General features: G+C 43.6%; 1 protein-coding gene across 3 annotated transcripts in view; it reads right to left on the bottom strand.

The window, feature by feature from the left end:
• RYR3 (ryanodine receptor 3) overlaps positions 1–17,019 on the bottom strand; it is a 585,375-nt gene that overhangs the window by 366,413 nt on the left and 201,943 nt on the right. For all 3 annotated transcript variants that reach the window (XR_003092800.1, XM_025197735.1, XM_025197736.1), the window contains 2 exons: positions 9,877–10,050; positions 2,826–2,947 (listed from right to left, as the gene is read on the bottom strand). Coding sequence is in view for 2 of the 3 variants with exons in the window: in XM_025197735.1 (XP_025053520.1) it covers positions 2,826–2,947; positions 9,877–10,050 (296 nt within the window). In the remaining variant the exon portion in view is untranslated. The remainder of the gene's footprint in view (positions 1–2,825; positions 2,948–9,876; positions 10,051–17,019) is intronic.

Here is a 17,019-nt window from a genome sequence, read left to right as displayed (position 1 = left end):
TCATCTCCAGAAGAATAGGATAAAGCCCTGAAGTTACAGTGCATTGTGATTGTGCAATATTAAAACATTCATTACAGCAATGCAATTTCAAAATAAATGTCTAAGACAAATCTTTATGATAATTTTGAGCTGCCTTTTTCATTGGTACTAGGGATGGCAATTAGTGCTAAGCCCCATTTGGAGAACTTTCCTAGGGCATCATTATTTATTTCCTTTTTTGTTAGCCCCCTCACTCTTCAACCAGATTTGTTAGACGTGCATCCTAAAAGTCTTGGTTTTATTTTTCTCTCTTGAATGTTGTTCTCAGTCATTAGAAATGAAGAGAGATTGAACTCTCCTTTAATGCTAGAAATCACCTTGATATACGATAGCAAATGAGTCAGCCAGTACTGTATCTAAGGGGGGGGAGCAGGACACCAGTCCTAGGTGCCATCTGAGAGGGGGGCACCCAACTTGCCTCCCACATTCTAGGAATCTTTGCCACTGCAGGAATAGCCCCATGCTACCTAGCTGTAGGAGGCAGGCAGGTGAAACTTCTAAACCAGTAGTGTATCTGGGAGGGGGGCAGGGAGTTGAGCGGAAAGGTGCTTCCCCCCCCAGGCAGCCCTGTTCCCAGAGCATATCTGACTGAAGCAGGAGAGTGAATCAGGCACACAGGGCAGCTCCCAGAGAGCCTGCACCAAAGGGATGTTGCAGTTGGTATGCAGTAAGCTTGCTCTCCAGCAGCAGCAGCCAGACCAGAGCAGCTGCCACTTTATTGTAGAGACCAGGGACAGGCAAGACTGTACCCCTCTCCAGTGGTCTGCACTATCCTGCAGTACAGAAGCATGGGTATTCAAGGCACTAGCTACACCTCTGGGGTCAGCATAGGGAAACACTGTCCTAGTTAATTGAAGATATATGCCCTGCTGATTATTAAAAATGTTATCCCATTGGTGTGGTAATGCAAGAATTGTCATAATCAATTTACTTAAAATAACAGGAAGATAAAAACAGGACAGCATATTGGATTCTCTTGCCCAAACATATGCCCCAATATAGAAAATGTTTCCAGTTACCACTCATTTTTAAATTGTGTAGCCACTGCTATTTTCAAAAGGGTAAAAATCAACATTGTCTGTAGGAAACACTCTCTGTACACATCTTTATTTCAGTACACAAACTCCAAAACTATAATCAAAACAGCCAGTGCAGAACTATTTCCATTTAAAGTCTCAGTCTTTATTGGGCTAATCTAGCCTGGCAAGTAGCAGAAAAGATTCTGAACCATATTGTAAATTTTGGTAAACCAACTGGCTACACAGACTGATTAGATTTTTTTTGGCAGTATATAGTCCTTCTCAATCTGATCCAAGAGTGTTTAAAATTGAAACTGAATAGTCCTTTGCATTAATACAGTAAACGTGAGCCAATTTTTTTCCTATTCATAAAAAATATCCTAGTTTGTAGACATGGTTGTTTAAATACAGACTTGAATGGTTATTTCAAAGATAGCTAACTGGGGACAAGGTGTAACAAATGTGACATCTTCTCTGGCTAAATTTGACAGTTGTTCATTCCAAGAATGGCTTATCTACTGGGCAGGCACTTCTCTTTTTCTAGCATTCAGACAAAACCAGAATGCAAGTAAGAACAAGCTGATCAATGCTGAGTTCAAGGTGTGTGTGAGATGAGAGCACAAAAGAGATAGTATAATTATATCAGAGAGAACTCTATTAAGCTTTGGATATGCCTAGGCTTTGTCAGTTACCTATACAGGCTTGGATGTATACCTATACATCCCTTTCTTGATGGAATGAGATAGAGAGTAGAGACTTCTGAAGACCATTCTGAAGCTTTCAATGGCACAGAATGCAGCCAAACATTCACTGAGAGTGACTGGCCACTGGGAACACTTATCACTTATTCTTCACACTCTGTAACAGGGTTCAGTTGGCTTTAGGGTAGAATTTAAGGAATTGATTTGAATTCTTCAAAGCTACAAGCATCTTGAGTTCTGAATTGTACTTAAGGGAACCATTTCCTTGCTGCATATAACTGTGATGAGCTAAGATAAAGCACTGCTAAGAGCCCCTAAATATAAACAGCTGAGGGCTAGAAGGAAGGCATTCTTGGTGGAGAAAGCTGTAGTGACAGAAGTTATGATGTAGAGATATTCCCTTACTTAGAAGACTCAGAAGTTTGGAACTCAGAGGTGGCCCCTCAGTTATGTGGTTAATTAGTTTGCAAGACCAAGGGACTGCAGAGCTTGTTCCACAAGGAAGTTAATTGTTGTTAGTTTTTCACATTTATTGTAGGCCTGTGTTTATTGAACCTGGTGATCACTACAAAATGTCACCTTTGGAACTCAGTTGTCTCTACAGTGTGGAACTGATTAATTTCTAGAATTGTAGTAAAGCTTTTCCATTCTCCTAGGGCTTTGATATTGGGGCAGTTGGTAGGGGGAATGCCTGGTGCAGCAGGAAAGAACCTATTTAGAGCAGATGCTAATCAGAAAAATCTTATTTTTTTTAAGATAACCAAAAGTAATGTAAGGTTTTTTTTAAAAAAAGTTTCTGAGACAGACATGCCAAGAAAAGATGGGACCAAGTGAATGAAGGGATCTGGAGTTGAATCCAAATGTAAGCCTTCTGCAAGCTATGAGCATCTGGATTCATTGTTCAGGTTTGGCCCATTGTAGAGGCAGTCCTGAATGGTGAAGTTTGGACCTGAACCTAATTACAAATCTAGAAATCTAGAAATAAAATCTAGAAATAAATGCATTAAATCAGTTCAGTATATTTGAACACAATAGCATAGACTATGGATAAGATGGTTTCATCTACCTTATAAATTGGTTGAATAAACTTGTAGTATTGCGAATGATTCGAGCAGCCTGGGATTCTTCATGTTGACACCTTTGTAATGTTAGACCATCATCCATGTGGCCTTCTTGGTGTAATATAACCTATTGAAAGTGAAAATAAAGAAAAGAGAAAAACTGTAAAGTTGAAAATATTAAGTCTATAAATTAGACCAAACTGTATGTGACAAAAACCATAATTTTAATACTTTTCAGCTTGTTTCAACATTGTATACCTCAGTTCCCTAATTCAGAGGTTTCTATATTACCTATTTAAGAGCTGAAATCCACTTTATTTGAGCATATTTAGTACCACGATTTTTGCATTCACATGAATGAATTATAAAAATTATTCAGATTTTCTTGCCAGACCTTTTAGACATGGTGATGAGATGTAAGTAAACTTTTGAGCTTCTTTAAGCTTTTTAAAGAGAGTAGTGTAAACCTATTTCTAAATGAAAACAAAAATGACATCCTTTATAGGCTCAACCTCATTGGAACAGGAGGACAGAATTCACTATTTTAAGAATATTGAACTACAGCAGGGGTGGGCAAAATATGGGGTGCAGGATAGATCTGGCCCACCAGGTGATTCATCCGGCCCACGGGTACCCACCAATTAATTGTACTCTGCCCAGATCACACACTTTGCTCCCACCCTCCTCTGCAAGAGGGCCCTGGTGCTAGCCTGGTCAGTATGCATAGCTTCTTGGCTGGGCCGCTGCTGCCACTGCTGCAGCTGCCAGGGGACCTGCTTGGCTTCCCCAGCCTCCAGCAGCTCCTTCTTGTGTCCCTGCTGCAGTGCTCACTCCAGACACCAGGTAAGGAAGCTGCAGCTGGGCAGGAATGTGGAGCATAGGGCTAGGGCTGGCGGGAGCACGGAGCATGGGGCCTGTGCCCAGTGGGGCGGCAGGAGTGCAGAACTCGGGTGGCCAAGGTGTGGGAGTTTGTGGGGTCTGTGGGGTGTGAAGGAGGGTGGGTGGTCTTGGGACATTCCCCCCACCCCCACATTGGTGCACAGGTCCCACCACCGGCAACAGCAGCAGACAACAGGACCTCAGGATGTTTGTGGCCTGTGCAGGCACAGCCAGCTCCAGCCAGTTCCAGCAGGTGCATGTGGTGGCAAGGAGTGGAGTCAGGCTGGCCTGCCTCTATCATGTAGGGCTCATGTGCAGCTCCCAGAATTCACATGCCATGGGGGGAAGCACCACATGATGCAGCTAGATGCCTTCCCTGACCCCTGCTGCCATGTGCAGCTCACAGGACTCTGCTGGAAGTGGCAGGTAGCCCTGCAAGCTGCATCTGGCAGCGGGGAACCGGGAAGGCCACTGGCTCCATCACACGGGGCTTGTAAGTCCTGGGAGCTACATGTAAGGCCCACACAATAGAGACGGGCCAGCCTAGCTCTGCTCCTTGCTGCCACATGCAGCTCCCAGAACTGTTTGGTGCCATGCACCGCCCCGTGGCTGTTGCTGCACGGATCATGCGCACCCTGAGGGTCCACCACTTACTGCTGCCAGCAGTTACAGGGGCTGCACACCATGGGGTTGGCTTGTGGGGGGGGGGCCCATGCCCCCCCAGCCTCCGTCACACCCACACCTCTCCCATAACCTTCCCATATATACATATACCCACAGTATCCCCTACACTCCCTCACAGCCACACCCCTTTACAAACCCTACACACACAACCCCTCCCACAAACACACCTCACATCCCAGCATACACACACTCACCCCCCCCAACCAAACCCCACACACTCCTCTACACATACCTATCACACACAATGTACAAGAGTAAGACTTTATTTTGAGCTACTTTGGAATCACTTCTATATACATTATGCAAACACACATAAAACAGGAAAAAATATTTTTTGAAATAAAATTAAAATACATTATAGTAGATGTTTGACTTGTAGTATATGATTTCTTTTTCTTCTGATTCCAGGATGGCAACCTCCCTGCCCCTCAAAAAGGAATATTTTCAGGGGCAAAGGAAGGGACTTCTAATGGCAAAGGTTGGTGGTAGGGGATGAGACTTCTGTTACCAAGATGGCAATCAGGGGGCAGGGCACCTATCAAGGGATGGGGTTACTGTTGCGGCCCTCAACAGCTTACCAAAACTCATTAAGCAGGCTTCCAGCCAAAATAATTGCCCACCCCTGAAGTACAGGATTCCTGTGTTTTTAGGAGCTTCAAGATGCAATTTTGATATTTCAGTGAGTTTTACCTCTTAAGTATGCCTTCCCAGTGTAACAGCACAGATTCAATTGGAACTATATTTTTCACCATTTCCTATGTTATTTACTGTGCTAGAATCATAGAAAGTTAGGGTTGGAAAGGATCTCAGGAGGTCTGTAGTCCAACCCCCTGCTCAAAGCAGAACCATCTTCAACTAGATCATCCCAGCCACAGCTTTGTCTAGCCAGGTCTTAGAATCATCCAAGGATGGAGATTCCACCACCTCTCTGGGTAACCTTCTTCCAGTGTTTTACTACCCTTCTAGAGAGAAAATTCTTCCCAATATCTAACCAAACTTCCCTTGTGGCAACTTGAGACCATTGCTCCTTGTTCTGTCATCTGCCACAACTGAGAACAATCTAGCTCCATCCTCTTTTGACTCCCCCTTCAGATAGTTGAAGGTTGCTATTGAATCCTGCCTCAGTCTTCTCTAGATTAAATAAGCCAAGTTCCCTCAGGCTCTCCTCAGAAGTCATCTGCCCCAGCCCCCTAACCATTTTTATTGCCCTCTGATGGATTCTCTCCAATTTGTCCACATCCTTTCTGTATTGGGGTACCCAAAACTGGACCCAGTACTCCAGATGTGGCCTCACTAGTGTTGAATAGAAGGCCATAAGCGCTTCTTTTGACTTACTGGCAACACACCTACCAATGCAGCCCAGTATGCCATTAGCCTTCTTAGCAACAAAGGCAAACTGCTGGCTCATATTCAGGATATTATCCACTGTAACCTCCAGGTCCTTTTCTGCAGAGCTGTTGCCCAGCCAGTCAGCCCCCAGCCTGTACTGGTACATGGGACTGTTCTGTCTTAAGTGCAGGACTTTGCACTTGTCCTTAATGAACCTCATGAGATTTCTTTTGGCCCTATCCTCCAATTTGTCTAGGTAGCTCTGAATCCTAGCCCTACCCTCCAGCGTATCTACTACTCCCCTGCTATAGGCAGCCCAACCACACCATCCAACTCCAGCAGGGTGTAGTTTTAGGTCATTCCCCAGGACCAGGAAACTCCTCCATCCCCATAAGTTCCTACCCTGAAGCTCCAAGTTGATCTGGGAGCAGCAGATCTCTGGCTGGGTGATGTTGTTCCTTTGGCCCCCTGCAGCAACTGACAGCTAAGCTTATACTCAGGCTCCCAGCCTCTCCACCAATCAGGTGGCCTCCTGCCTAACAGTTGACCATCTGATTGGGCCTGCTCCCACCTGCAGGCTGCTTGCTGCCTGCTCAGACCCCTTAAAGTGGCAGACACAACCTGTGCTCTGCCACATTCAGTCACCTGTACCTCAAACCATAATTTCACTGAATACTTGCCAGTATCTTCTGGATAATATTGCATTCAGGTACTGCATACTTTGCAAAAAGAGTGATACAATGTTATTTTAGTTTCTTTGGCACAAGCCCCAGATTTCTGGTCCTTCAAGAACAGCCTTTCTTGTTCTTATTCAAATGATATGTTCCAATGGTACAATCTACCATTATAAGGTCTAAAAATATTTTTGGAAAGATGCAGATGAAATGCTTTGAATCCAAAGTCATTTCTCTGAATAAAATGTACTTTGAAAATATAAATCCTCATGGGTCTCAGGCTAAAGAAAATTCTTAATAACACATTGTTATCTTAGATTAAAAAGTCAAGAGTCAGATCTTGCAAAAGTGCTGGAAATTAAAAAAGAAAATCTCAGCACAGAGACTGCACTTTATTTTACCAGATCTAATATTGATATATGATTCTGTATTTTAAGGGGTAGCAGGATATTCTTGATTCTTATTTCTTTACTACATACTTGAGATACTTTATAGTACATGGAATCATAAACGATAAAAAACAAAACAGAAAAACAAACAAAAAAACCCTCTTAATGTAGTCTTCAGCTAGAAGAATAATTTTACCTTCAAGAAAATTGCTCTGACACCATTATACATACTTTCTTACAAACCTTTATAAACTTCCTTAGAACTGCTTCATGAAGTGATGTAACATGGCAACAGAATTCCTGACTTATATTTGCTCACAAATAAATAAACCAACAAACCCTACAAAAACTAATTCAGTTTTGATGTGAATCTAATAAACTTCATGGAGTTACAGGAGGGTTCTAACATACTCATGGTGATTTAAACAACACAGGTTGGCCAGAATTGTTATAGTTTCTTCCCTTGCTTAAAGAGGGAGTTAAGAGAGGGAGAGGAGAGTGATGTATTTGGTAGCCGTGTTGGTCTTGGATAAAAAGAAATGCAAAAACTCTAGAACTCTTGGTTCAGAGATGGTACTTTTTATTAGACCAACTAAGAAATCACAAAGAAATTATCTTTTTCTGCAAGCTTTCCAGCACAGATGCCCTTCCTCAGGCTCAGGGAAAATTAAACATGGTCAAAAGTCCTCATAGATAGAAAAAGAAAGAGAGGATAGAGACAACTTTGGAACTTCAAGTTACAGAAGTTGCCTCTGTATAGATTCAGGGGGTTAAATTTTCTTCACAAATGTGGGTTTAATAAGATCAGTGATTTTCTGACTGTCTTACAGTGACCACACATCTATCAGGTCAAACTAAACATATTTAGATGTAATCTAAAATGGTCTCTTTCAGACCCTGAAATGCTTCTGCAGTTGTATTTAGCACCTAGGAAAGTCAGACCACTTTGTGTAAAGATCAGTAGGGTCCAGCTGCTGCTTCAAAGAATGAAATGAAGGCAGAGTTACAGTGACACCACAGTGGGCAGATACAGAGTCCTGCAGTCTGAAATGTCCTGGACAAGCAAAGTCTAATTCCTCTCATTATATGACATTGCTCATAAAGAGTAAGTAAAAGTTGGAATCAGAAAAAAATATACAAACTGAAATATGTAACTTAATAGAAATGTAAAAGAGGTCTTCAAGGTTCAGGAGTAAGTCATAGATTGCTGTGGCAAATTGAATGATTATAAAATTTGGGAAATAGTTATTGTTGGAATCACCAAGATGTATTTTGAGTGGTTAATGAGGCTGTTACTTCTTTTTAGACGCTGATTATCTGGGGGTCAATGAAGGGAACAGTGGTACAGGTTTTTGGCAAGGACTGTAACTTCACCACTGTGGCTTCTGCTCTCAAATGTTCTGCACACCTGAGATCTACCATGACCTCAGCAGGCCCTCACTGCCTTGAATTTGAAAGATACCCTAAGACAGAACCACAAAAAAATGTTATATGGCATCTCAGAGGTCAGGGAAGCAGACCCTACGATGACAGGCTGAGAGCCCTGGGGCTCTTTAGCCTGGAAAAGTGTAGGCTCAGGGGTGATCTGATGGCCACCTACAAGTTTATCAGGGGTGACCACCAGTATCTGGGGGAACGTTTGTTCACCAGAGTGCCCCAAGGGATGACGACTAGGTCGAATGATCATAAACTACTACAAGACCGTTTCAGGCTGGATGTAAGGAAGAATTTCTTTACTGTCCGAGCCCCCAAGGTCTGGAACAGCCTGCCACCGGAGGTGGTTCAAGCGCCCACATTGAACACCTTCAAGAGCAAACTGGATGCTTATCTTGCTGGGATCCTATGAACCCGGCTGACTTCCTGCCCTTTGGGCAGGGGGCTGGACTCGATGATCTTCCGAGGTCCCTTCCAGCCCTGATGTCTATGAAATCTATGAAATCTCCACCTTCGCTGGCTTTGCCTAAATTATACACAGCATGGCTTGTGAGTTGTAGGCTTGTGGTATCAACCTATTGCATTATTTCCCTTCTTTCTTTCTTTCATATCTTTATCTTTTTCAACAACTTAAGACAATCCAACCTAGCATTTTCTATTTGTGCCCCCAAAATAACAGTTAATACCATATAAATGGAAACTTCTTGAAACTAACAGGAAAAAGGATAAGGTATGCTGCTAAAATAAAAGTCTGCCTCAGTTCTTTCAGTTCATAAGAGTTATATGTTCTACTGCTTACTGCTGTAATAAATATAATAAATAAATATGACAAGCACATACTGCTTCTTCTAAAGTGTATAGGAAAATATATGATGAGTTTGTAATTATTTATTGGATATAAATATAAACTAAACCACTTTTTCTTTCTTTGTAAAATTTACTTAGGTAAATACTAATAGAACTATGGGATGTACTTCCTTAAGATAAAATATCTATTAAGGTCACTAGATTTGTTTAGAAAAGCTGCTTTCAAATTTTTAGCCCTGTACATTTGTGCATGTTCTTTTCTAATCGAGTTGCCTTAATCCTGCATGTTGACTACATCTTATTTTGGTGCGCACAAACTGACACCGAGGTAGTTGCTGAGCCTCCTGGGAGGTGATAAGTGCATGCAACTCAACTGAATGAGGGCCAAAGATGCTCAAAACCTTCTTACGTGTCTGAGATCTTAAACAGGTAAAGGTGTTTCTTTCTGTACCCAGTATGAATTACTTAAATCTTCGGTTGTGGTTCCTACAATCAGAAAACTTGTCCAAAAAAACAATGTTCTTATGGCAACAAAACACCAATCCTCCCCCCCCACTCCCCCGCAATTTTCTTAATGTCCAGTTGCACACTTTCTTTAAAGAAGAAAATATTGGGTGCTTTTTTAAACCAGTGTGTGCAGCTAGCTAAAATTATATAAAATTAATTCTCACAGATACTTACTTTTAGAACCAAGCAATTCTAAGCAGGTGAGTTTTTTTTAATTGACTTAAGCATGTCAATTAAATCTATGCGTTGCAAAACAACCCCAGATTGATAAAATGGTAGCTAGATGACATACAGGAACATTTACATGATTATTTTCTGATTTTAGCTTATAAAAGTAATTTTTTAATGTTTACCTTTCTTTTCAAGGGTCCTAAACGTGCTGTTTTAGCATCCTGTGATTTATAAGTCAGCCACAAGGCACTAGCTACATGCTGGACAAAGCAAATGGAATCACCATACTTTATTTCAGGGGCTCCCATACCATCTATATCACGTTTATGAGAAGAATCTTGTTTTTCCTTCAGTTCCTGAAAAAAAAAAGCATTAGCATAATATATGCATTAGCACAGTACAAAAGTTAAATAATGTTTAATTTAGAATAAAGTCAATGTAGCAATGATATTAGAAGATGAAGCTAAATGTACATTTTCCAAAACTGTATAATTCACCATGATAAAATCCAGTCAGATTCTACTTTCAGACAACATGTTTTCTTTAAAGTAATAATTCTTTAATAAATATAATAAATAACAGAATAAAAAAGAACAAATTAATTTTGTATACTGCATAATATAGTATTGGACTGTATATTGTTAGATATATTTTACTCAAAATCTATATAACAGGTCTTCAAACACATCAATGGTTATATGGAGGATGGTGATAGACTATTTTCTGCCACTGCAGGGGACAGGGTAAGGGGCAATGGTCTCAGATTGCAGGAAGGGAAATTTAGGTTGAATATTAGGAAGATTTTCTCACTAAAAGAGTGGTTAAGCATTGGAACAGACTACATAACAAGGTTTTGAATCTCCATCTTTCAAAGTTTTAAAGAGCAGGTTAGACAAAGACTTGTCTAGAATGGTTTAGACAGGGATAATCCTGCCTTGAGCAGGATCGCTAGATGACCTCCTGAGGTCCCCTCCATCCCTACTTTTCCAAGATCCTATGATAATCAGCTAGTTTTGTCAAAGATGTCCATCATTAAAATGTTCTTTTGCAGACCACAAATAGTCCAGGAGCTGCACTGTGAGGATCTCTGCTTTAGAGTTTGCACCTGGCAATGAAAGGCAATTATTCACATCTCTTTTACAACTTGTGGCGGAGTACCTTTGGGGGTGCTTGTCACTTGAGGGCTCTCACAGGCTCCGAGGGGAGCCTGCTTTGGAGGAGCAGCAGAAGAAACCTCTCCCAGGTACCATTTTAAGGGGGGAGCTGTGTGGCAGGGCACTGTTGGTGCCTGTCACTTTAAGACCTAGGCCAAGCAGCCAGCAGGTACCTGACTGTGGCAGCCATTTTAGATTCAGGGCTGCCTACATAAACAGGGCAGTCCACTGCTGGCAGGGGAGGCAGCAACATTGCCTGGCTGCAAGGCTCCATGTATCGTCCTAGAGGTAAAGGAGGAGCTGTAGGGGATGGCTAGGAGGCTCCTGCTCCTGGGCATGACCTAAAACTGCACCCTGCCAAGAGTGGGTGGCCTGGTGGGGCTCTCATTGGCACAGGAGCCCCCAGGAAATACCAGGCCAGTGATCACCCTGGAAAGGTAAGTAGGGGTGCCTTAACCCTAGCCCTCACCTTCGGGTGGGTTTGTGTAACAGTGGGGGCCAGGCACGGCTGCGGCCACATGAGCCCTGTGGGGTGCAAGACCTTGAGGAAAGGTAGTTGGGGCCAGGCACAGCTACAGCCACCCAAGCCCATCAGGGAGGGAAGCCCCATGGCCCCAAGTGAGGGGGGCATTGAGGAGCCCCAGTGAGGAGGCAGAGATGAGGAACCCCAGTGAAGGAGGAGGAAAACCAGAGGGCTGAGAGCCCGATATGTTTATATAGAGAGAGCACAATGACATGATGCCCGGGGGGGGGGGGCGGGGGTGTGAGTCCAAGGACATGGGTGTCGGGGGGGGGGGTGGAGGAGTGAGCGTCCTCATGAGACCCTGGAACACCAGTCATGGTGTGAGTGAGCGGGATCACCTGCTAGTAGGGCCAGAAGGCAGACCCCAGGAGCAAGAGTGGGACTAGAGTGGCAGAGGCCTGATGTAGAATACCCTCTACTGGTCATTGCTGGGGCCAGGACCAGAACGGTCAAAAGGGCTGGGGCCCACTGCGAGAGATGCCCAGAGCTGAGGGCCTAGGGTTCCAACTGGCCTTGGAGGCAAGGCCAGGGCCTGTATGGCTGAAGGTCCAGGGGAGGGGGCGGAGGGAGGCACACCTGAGAGGGGAAATAGTTTCAGAGAACAGGGTAGCCTGAATGAAGGTGAGGTATGCTGCCAGAATGGAGGGATCTTAGAGGGGTTCGAATTGGAGGATTCTGGGGCTCAGTGTGGGGCTGGTGAGATAAACATCTGAATGTCATCTGCGAGGCTTGGGCTACAGTGTAGGGGAGGATTGGAGCTGCAGATAGCACCCCCTGGCATCGGGGCAAGAATGGGCAGCCTCCCGCCTTATTGAACATCTTAATTCATTAAGAACAAGGCGTGGCAGATGAGTCAGGTGGGTGGCTTGCCCAAAGGCAAGTGGGGAACCTAGCACTGTGGCTAGGTGGGGAGCCCCACTTTGCCACACAACTGTTTAAAGATTTTTGGGAAAACTTCCTTGGAAAGCCAACACACATCACTAAAACATATGCACATTTCAAAACTGAAATGTTTCCTTCCCAACCACTCTTGGAGGAAATTTTTGTTTTTAAGTTTCAGGTTACAAAACAGAAGCAAGGATAGAACATATAGCAAAATCTGTTATAGGAGAATACAGGGGCTCCTGCCATTAGATAATACAATATGGAAACTGTGTAGCTACAATGTATTATTCTGGTATTTTTTCAAATATTTCAATGGTTTTAAAAATAGGCATAGGGTCTGTGTGTTTAAACAGATAAAATATACTAGATGCCAGTAAATAATTTGCTTAACAATATTACATATATAATAATTTTCTTTTATTTGTATTTAATACATTTTTAACATTTGCTTTAGAAGAAAATTGACAGATTTTCTCCACGTATAGACAAAAAGTATATTTCAGTATGTGGCTAAATCACTGTCTCGTAGAATCTCAACATTGAAGGAAGAGATTCCAGAAGTTAAACAGAACAAAAATACAATGGGATCAAGTAGAGTCACTGCATTGACTTGATCTATTTGTGGTATACACTGAAGAAAAGGAAGCATCAAGAGATGCATAATGTGAATTAGAAAAATTGCTGTTAGACCTACTGACTGTTCCCATAATTAAAATGACATCAGGTTTGGAACCTAAATTATATTCTTTTTATCCTACTTTTCATAATTCAGATATCTACTTAGGCTAAATAGATTTAAATGATGTAAAATAGATTTATTACCCTCATTATTGATACAAATATATCAATACATCTGTGACCATGTTTGTAGCAGAGGTGATATCATTACCAAAAAAGCCAACAATTCCATAATGCTACAGTGAATATGTGGCAATAGAAGCAGAGGGTTTGTATGTCAGTTAATTAGCATACTAACCAATAGTTTAATTGCAAGTGTTTTTTCTCTCTTTTTTTATTTGAGAAAAAAATATTTATTAAATTCAAATATGATTTTTGTCAGGCAAAATGCCCATTGGACTAAGTCAATAAGAATGCATGGGGAACCTCTACCTTGGAAATGATATTCAACATAAACTTTTTGATTAATTTTGAACAGAGTCAATATTTAAAGTAGTCAAAATTCTTCAGATGTTAGCTACTATTCTACTGCTACTAAGTATGGGCAAGCCAGGGCTCTTTCAAGCCTTGAGACATAGATGGCCTGCTTCAAAGGCCCCATATAGTCATTCATTTCTACCAATAAGAATTTCAGATAAATTTTGGAGAAAAATAGCCCAGGAACTGGAATATATACATATTCCATCACCATGGATATTGAGATCTCCAGCTGGGAGCACTTGAGGGCTGCTCCCTGGGTCAACTCCACTTCCAGCCTATGCTCTCCCCTGTCTAGGAAGGGGCAGATTGTCAAGTATCAGTTGGCAGCTGCTGAAAACTGCTCCTGGTTCCTGCTGCAGGAGAATAGCTCCCACTCCTTCCATACCTTGGGACTGACTTGGAGCAGTGAGGGAAGTGGGTGGTATTCTGCTGCAGTGACAAGGCTCAGGGAGCCTTGCTGCCAGGGCATGGCAACCTACCTCAACTCCACATTGCTTCAGGCTGACACAGGGCAGTGGGGGTGAGGCAGAGACATTCTGCCCTGGTGGGAACTTCTTCCAGGAGGATTCCCATTGCAGGAGAATGTCTCTCCTGCCACCTGTCAGCTGACTGGAGGCAGAGGGGGGCCACTGTCCTGGCTGGGGGAATGTATACCTGGAGGCTTCCCCCCTTCAGAAGAATCCTCCTAGTAACCAGATAGTTGATCAGCAGGCAGAGGGATCATGTTCCCATTTAGGGTACCCATAGGGCTCCCTGACCATTTGCTCCTGGATGGGCTATCCAGGAGCCAACACTTTCTCTCCCATGAAGAGCAGGGGACTGTTGGATATTGAGTGTCCTCCACGCCTAAGAAACGTAAAAAGGCATTCAAGTTACATTAGGAGGAGGGAAATCTTCCTTGCAGGTATCCAATCTAACTTCTTAAGGAAAAGCCAGTTCTCTTCCACACAAAATCTTTTGAACAGCTCTTTCTTTTTGTGCTGAGAAACAGGAACAAGTGGAATGCCTACATATGGCCTCAGCTGCTATTTGCTATTACTACAGTGCAGTGTAAGATGCTTGTGCTGTTAAGAGTTCTGTGATAATGGTAATTTCAGATCCAAGAGAATCAGAATGTCTTCTTTATCAAGTTGCTCTCTGCTTTTAGGCAACAGGAACATCACCGCTCATTAGCCACATAATTCCTTTCACAAACTAGCTTCTTCAAAACACTAATTCTACCTAACATCTAACCTGTTATATATCTTCAGAGACATTACTAAGACAGACTTATTCTTTTTTTTTCAAAAAAAGCAGACCTCAGCATTTAAGGATAGAGAGTGATTAGAAAACAGGCCTTCATGCTGAATTAACAACCTAGCAGTAGGGCTGTGTGAAATTTCGCCACCACTTTTGTTTCGACACTGTTGAGACCTGTTTTGAGGTCAAAGTAGCAAAACTGAAATGAAACAGATATGGTCAAAACAGCCTGGAAACAAAATGAGGCAAGTTGAAACGTTTTGCTGTTTCAACGCTGTTTCGACGTTTCACCCTTGGGCTATAATAGGGAAGGTTGAAACAGTTTATAACTTTGTCATTTCTGGGCAGATTTGGATAAAACTTGCAAAAATGGTAGCCCACTCTGAGGGCACAGAGCATACTAGGTTTCAAGAACATAGGTGCAGGGGATTCAGAGAAACTGCACCCCAAAGTCTTGAGAGTCAAACTCATGTCTCGTGTATGTATTAAGCCACAGCAGGGTAAAAACTACAGGAATGCTAGCCCCTTCTGAGGCCACAAAGCCTGCTGTGTTTCAAGGAGATAGGTGCAGGGAGTTCGGGGAAACTGTACCCCCAAATCCTGAAAGCAAAGGTCATGTCACGTGTATGTGTTAAGCCACAGCAGGGTTAAAACTGCCGGCATGCTAGCCCCTGCTGAGGCCACGAAGCCTACCAGCTGTCAAGGAGATAGGTTCAGGGGTTCTGGGGCACTGCACCTCTGGCTGCTGACAGGCAAAACTCGTGTCATGGGTGCTTGTGCAACCATGTCTGTCTTGGGGCACAGGGAGGGGACACTACTGCAGGCCTGGTTGCTAGGCCCTGCTGCAGCCACAAAGTCTGCCAGCTGTCAAGGAGATAGGTGCAGGGGGGTTCAGGGGCCCTGCACCCCTAGCTGTTGACAGGCAAAACTCATGACATGGATGCTTGTGCAAATGCTGTCTCTCATCAGGCAGCAGGAGTGAAGATCCCCCATCACTTGCCACCACAGACCTGGGGGTAATAATTGGCCACAGTATGAACATGAGCTGGCAGTGCGATGCTGTAGCCAGCAAGACCAACAATACTCTGGCATGAATCAATTGATGCATCTCCAGCAAAACCATTGCAAAGAAGTGATTCTCCTGCTTTACTCTGCTCTTCTCAGCACTGGTGAGACCGCAGCTTGAGTACTGCAGCCAGTTCTGGGCTCCACAGCCTAACAAGGATGTGGTAAAGCTTGAGAGAGTCCAGAGAAGGGCTAACCATATGATCAGAAACTTGTAGGGCAAGCCATACAAGGAAAGGCTGAGGGACCTGGGACTCTTCAGCCTGAAAAAGAGAAGGCTGAGAGGGGACTTGGTGGCAGCTTACCACTACATCAGAAGCATATATCTAGGGCTCAGTGAACAACTATTCACCAGGGCACCCTTGGGGAAAACTAGGAGTAATGGTCACAGTCTAGACACCCTAGTTGTGAAGCAGTTTTTCCTAATGTTAAGCCTGAAATGAGTCTGAAACTATCTTCCAGGAGTCTGTGAACTGCACCCCAAATTCTTGAAAGCAAAACTCATGTCATGTGTATGTGTTAAGTCACAGTGAGGTCAAAACTGCAGTGCTGTGAGCACCTGCTGAGGTCACAAAGCCTGCCACGTTTCAAGAAGATCAGTGCAGGGGTTTGGGGGGAACTGCACCTCAAGCTGCTGACAGGCAAAATTCATGACATAGATGATCCTGTGTGTGTTAAGGCAGAGAGGGCTGAAAAATGCAGGGGTGGTGGCCCTTGCTGAGGCCACAAAGCCTGCCAGCTGTCAAGGAGATAGGTGCAGAGGGAGTCTGGCTTCTGGGGCCCTGCACCTCTGGCTGCTGACAGGCAAAACTCATGACGTGGATGACAGTGTGTGTGAAAGCTGCAGGCTTGCTAGCCCCTGCTGCGGCCACAAAGCCTGCCAGCTGTCAAGGAGATAGGTACAGGGGGATTCTAGGGCCCTGTACTCCTAGCTGCTGACAGACAAAACTCATGACATAGGTGCTTGTGCAACTGACTGTCTGTCTTGGGGCAGCTGATTGTCTGTATTGATTATTTCCTCTCCTTAAACTGTGGTTTTGTAGATGTTAATCTATGCCCATTAACTCATTAGGTAGTAGCTAGGTACTGTGTATTGAGCTGGTCCCTGCGTGAATCATGATTAATTGGTAACTGGTAACACAGTAGCTTAGTAGCCAGGCCTGCAGTAGTGTCTCCCCCTGCTACCCGTGCCCCAAGGCAGACACAGTTGCACAAGTACCATGTCACGAGTTTTGCTTGTCCACAGCTTGAGGTGCAGTTTCCCCCAAGCCCCTGCACCTATCTCCTTGAAGCTTGGCAGG

Source organism: Alligator sinensis, unplaced genomic scaffold (assembly GCF_000455745.1).
Source record: "Alligator sinensis unplaced genomic scaffold, ASM45574v1 scaffold262_1, whole genome shotgun sequence".
Taxonomy (NCBI): Eukaryota; Metazoa; Chordata; order Crocodylia; family Alligatoridae; genus Alligator; species Alligator sinensis.
The sequence above is the reverse complement of the archived record's forward strand: the minus strand, read 5'-3'. Positions and strand labels throughout refer to the sequence as shown.